The sequence below is a fragment of the Formica exsecta genome, unplaced genomic scaffold (genome assembly GCF_003651465.1).
Source record: "Formica exsecta isolate Colony F162 unplaced genomic scaffold, ASM365146v1 scaffold282, whole genome shotgun sequence".
In the NCBI taxonomy this organism is placed as follows: domain Eukaryota; kingdom Metazoa; phylum Arthropoda; class Insecta; order Hymenoptera; family Formicidae; genus Formica; species Formica exsecta.
Window position 1 is genome coordinate 154,972 of NW_021850084.1, and position 5,111 is coordinate 160,082.

The following is a 5,111-nucleotide window of genomic DNA, read 5'->3' on the forward strand; positions in this document are numbered from 1 at the left end:
CCCCCCCCCATTACTATTATTACTAATATACTTATTTTACATGACTTTCGCTTACTTTATTATATATGATGAAATAATTTGCGTGTCATCTGAATCAATGTGATTACGCATAAAATATATCTGATAATTTTTGAAATGATTATATCAAGAATATCTTCATGAAAACCCTTTGTTTTATTTTTTTATGTATTCCAGGTTCGCGGACACGTTTTACCGCTAGCGTTGCAGATGTATGGCTGTAGAGTCATACAAAAGGCCCTCGAGTCAATCGCACCGGAACAACAGCAAGAGATCGTGCGGGAGCTTGACGGGCATGTGTTGAAATGCGTAAAGGATCAAAATGGTAATCACGTCGTTCAAAAGTGTATTGAATGCGTCGAACCGCGGGCTTTGCAGTTCGTAATAGGTGCATTCGCCGGACAAGTGTATTCCTTGAGCACTCATCCTTATGGCTGCCGAGTAATTCAACGTATTCTTGAACATTGCACTGCCGAACAAACGCAAGGGATTCTGCAGGAATTACATGCCGCGACAGACCAACTCATTCAGGATCAGTATGGCAATTATGTCATACAACATGTGCTTGGTAAATACTTCTTTTTTTTCGTTGCGATACAATTGCTGAAGAAAACTTGTTGAGAACAGAGACTAATTTTTAGATAAAATTAATTAAGAGATAATCATCTTATTATGCAAATTGAAAATGGTGATGCCACACTTAATGCGTTGCGATAAAAATATTTATTTTTGCTTCTCGTAGAGCATGGAAAACCAGAAGACAAAGCACAATTAATCGGCAGTGTTAGAGGCAAAGTACTCGCCCTATCCCAGCATAAATTTGCAAGTAATGTAGTCGAGAAATGCGTAACACATGCTACTAGACAGGAACGCGCTGTACTGATTGAAGAAGTTTGCGGCTTCAATGACAAGTGAGTATGCAATCTTTATACGGGGAACGATTACATATTTTAGATATTTTAGATAGGTGTTATCGTGCGATTCTACGGAGAATAACATTCATCTTTTTCTCGTACAGCGCATTAAACGTTATGATGAAGGATCAGTATGCCAATTACGTTGTGCAAAAGATGATTGACGTGGCGGAGCCAGCGCAACGCAAGATACTGATGCACAAGATCCGACCGCATCTAGGGAGTCTGCGCAAGTACACTTATGGCAAACATATTATTGTTAAACTAGAGAAATTCTTCATGAAGACCGCTTCGGCGATGGGAGTGGGAGCGACGCCGACTGGTACGTCGACGAGCGGCGGAGGCGGCGATCTCGGCCCGATCGGACCGCCTGCGTCCGCCGCGTCCGGTCCGGTCTCGACGTCGAACCAGCAGCCAGCGCAGGTGACAGGTTTATAAACGTGCACGCGCACGAGGTTACTTCTGTCGCCGCAAAGAAGAAGAAAACCGACATAAAAAGAGGCAAGCAAAACAAAATTTTCGCATGTCCGCAGACGTGCGTTACTACTGTCTTACTTTTACTTTAGCGAGATCTGTTCTATCTGTATCGATGGGAATGATGATTTCAACGATCCCTCGTTTTGTTTTTCTCGCATTGCCCCGTGTCCTCGAAGGCGAAAGAAGAAAAGGCGAAAGCTTCGAAGATGATTTCTCGTGAGAAATTTGCTAATATACGATTTTTTTTATTTTTGCAATCGCGAAATCGATAATAATCGATAATACTTGTACAGTAAATACCAGCTTATTCGGGACCCGGGCAACGCGAGATCAGATGGCACATGACGAGTCCATTTTAATGAAAACCCCACGAAAGACAGTCCGTAGAAAACGAAGGTAGATATGTTGTAGCGCATTTTTCTATCGTTTTGCAAAACGTTCCCCTGCGCGGGCGACTATCACATGCGTAGAAAAATATTCACGTTAACGAGTATACTGAATGAAAGTCGCATTATAATTTTTGATTTGCGAATAACGTATCATGGCGATCGGCTCAACGAGTTTCAGATACATGACCGCGGCGCATGCTGAGCTAAAAGCTAAGCTGAAATGAGTTGAGCTAAGTTTAAGCTATTATTTTGTGTCGCATAAATTTCGTATAGATTCGAAAGAAAGAAAGAAAAATCGCTCGATTATTAGATTATCGTGCAGTCACATGCTGAATTATTTAGATTTGTTATGTCCTTTCAATTCAGCGCTCGAGGGAAAAAGTAGAGCACTATCCTCGGCAAGATTAAACAGCATGGAACATTATTATGGATAGATAAAGCGCGGCTCGTTGAGATTATATACTCGACGGACATTATACACGCTTCTACGAGGGCGGCACGGTAAAATCACGGACAGTTTTAGAGGGAGTTTAGGTCTTAGTGCTGTATGCATTTATATCGACTTGTAGGAGGGTTGTAGCACACACATACACACGTACTCACATGCCGCGCGTATGTGTAGCGTTCCCGATTTCGCGTATACCGCGCCGCTTTCCTCTCTTTTACACACAAAAGTGCTGCTTTAGTATTATTTTTAACGCGCGGTATTCGCTCGATCGACGAGAATCAGGAGACGAGAGAACAAGGTAAAACTTGAGAAGTAGAAGATTAGAAGTTATAGATATGTTGTTTAAATGTAGCATAGCGTTTGACATGGGAATGAAAATCGGGTACCGACCCTTGGACCTGACCTGGACCTGACCTGACCTGACCATCGATCTGTCCTTCTGAGATTACTTGGAATGTTTACACACAAAAGAGCGATTATTTCATTGTTTATTTTACTTTTCTTTCTCTTTTTTTTTTATTTTACGTCGAGATAATCTTTAAAGATTTCTTAATAAGAATAGGTTTTCCTTCCTTCTTTTTTTGTGCTTTGATTTTCGAGTATGATTACGTACGCATACATGCAGAGGGAAAAGAAAGCAAAAGTGAAAAAAAGAAATAAACGGAGCAAGACAACAACGTGTTGTTCCAATGATCTGTCGTTCACCTCTGTTCATTTTCGAGTTTGTAAGACTTCCGGTGCAAAGAATATTTCTTTCCTACTCTCTTTCCTCCCCTCCTTTTTGCATTTTCCGCTGTCCCGTATCCCATCCTTCGAGCCCTCTTGAGAGATCCTCGAGTTTTGTAAATTGTGATATAAATAAATAACAAATGTGTATAGATACGAATATCCGAAATACGCGAGGACCGATAAATTCAATGAATATTTTATCTCTCACGGGAACTTTTTTCCCCCTTACTTTTGACGGTCTGTGAATATTATGTATTATAATAATTACTAATTATATTAAATTTAACTATGATTTACGTTCTAACGCTGCTGTCCTAACCGATAAGTTACGCTCCTCTGTCCCCCCCCCCCTCCCCCCTCTCCTAACTCAACCGATTTTACATTTTTTTCAAAGTATCCAATTGTAAGATAAAAACATTTTTTTCATAGAATCACATCAGGAGAAAAAATCATTTTTATATACATACATATTATATATTTAATATGTCTATGTATATATAAGACATCGATCCCCTTCCCTGTTCTCCCTCAAAATAATTTGCAGCTACCGTTTCTAGAACGTTAAAGCCGAAGCCCATTGTACATTGTATAAATGATATAACGCGTTCTTGAGAAACAAAAATATCAGGAAATCGTGCACAATCGCATGTGTATCTATAATTCGTTCGCGTCATTTTCTCCCCCTTATCTCTTCGGATATGCATATATACACACGTACACACGCAACATTTTAATTGTAATATAGACCGACGATTGGAAGAAAAGGAGCGTATACTCAGCAATTTTCCATAGGATCGCATGCGCGTTTTACGAGAATGAAAAAGAAAAAAAGTAAACGCGAATGCTTATTAACATGAGGACCTTTTTGGACAGATTTTTATATATAACTTTTTTTCACGATTACATCAATCATTTTTCCGCGTTTAATGTATATGATATATTTTGTTGACATTAAATATATAGAAATTGAGAGAGAAAACATACGAAATTCGGCAGCAATTAAAATTAAAATCGCTTGTCTATACGCATTTAATTCCGTATAAAAAGAAAGGGAAAAAAGGAAGAGGGAAGAATGTGTAGCAGTTTTGTGAGATATTGTAAATAACGATGTATTAATGAAATTGACAAATCCCTAAGTACCTTTTCTATCTCTCTTTGTTCCAAGCGATGATTGCTCTTAAGATGTCGCGAAGCGAAACTGACGAATACGCGACAAAAGTGTACATTTTGTCATCGATCGATCTCGCAAAAAACGATACGACACTATGCAAATTCCGCAACGGAATATGCGTGTCCTTGCTCTTTCTCGGCAGTAGCGACCCTTTTGAAAATCGCTGAGAACACGCGCTTGCTCGATGTTAATATCCAAGTACACACATACACGGAAACACACACACACACACACACACATACACATACGATTGACAAGCTATAAAAAGGCGAGACGTACGGTTGATAAACTTCTCTTGAATATAGACAGACATTCCAACCGCCACCTCATCCTCAGTCGACAGGACACAAGACCTGTATAAACCGTTAAAACGCAGCGAATTATTATAAATAAACGCGAGAGACAGTGTAAAACGTGTTTATAATGTTTAAGGGAAACGACGAGAAAAAAAAAAAATAGTTCCTTCATCCGTGTAATAATCGCGCGCGCGCGTCATCTTGTAAATTAAAGGTCGAGAAAAAAAAAAACCGCGCCTCTCATCTGTAATAGTAATCCATCAATCACCCGTCGAACCGCGCATAAAGAAAAGCAAGGTAATAAAAATTAAGCGAGAAAAAACGTTAACAAAAAACGATACGAAGCGAAAGTCGAATGCAAAATCTCTCTCATGTCTTATCAGCTAATGTAAGATTTACTCGACTTACCTATCATATACTTTTATTACTATTATTATTCTATACATATATATATTATTATGGTATATTGTATTATTATTGCTATTATTATACTAGATACTATCAAATATTGTTTTGATTAACGGTGGTCCCCCCCTTTCCTTCTATTTGATTACTCATCTCCCCTCCTGACTTACCTATTTATTACTATTATTATTCTATACATATATATATTATTATGGTATATTGTATTATTATTGCTATTATTATACTAGATACTCTAGATACTAT

The 5,111-nt window shown here is 38.6% G+C and overlaps 1 protein-coding gene across 1 annotated transcript in view; it reads left to right on the forward strand.

The window, feature by feature from the left end:
- The window catches only part of LOC115237251 (pumilio homolog 2-like), a 92,441-nt gene extending 87,677 nt beyond the window's left edge, over positions 1-4,764 (forward strand). The window contains exons 16-18 of the mRNA XM_029810191.1: positions 196-586; positions 761-929; positions 1,037-4,764. Of these exons, the coding sequence (XP_029666051.1) occupies positions 196-586; positions 761-929; positions 1,037-1,370 (894 nt within the window). The 3' untranslated portion in view covers positions 1,371-4,764. The remainder of the gene's footprint in view (positions 1-195; positions 587-760; positions 930-1,036) is intronic.
- The last annotated feature ends 347 nt before the right edge of the window (positions 4,765-5,111 follow it).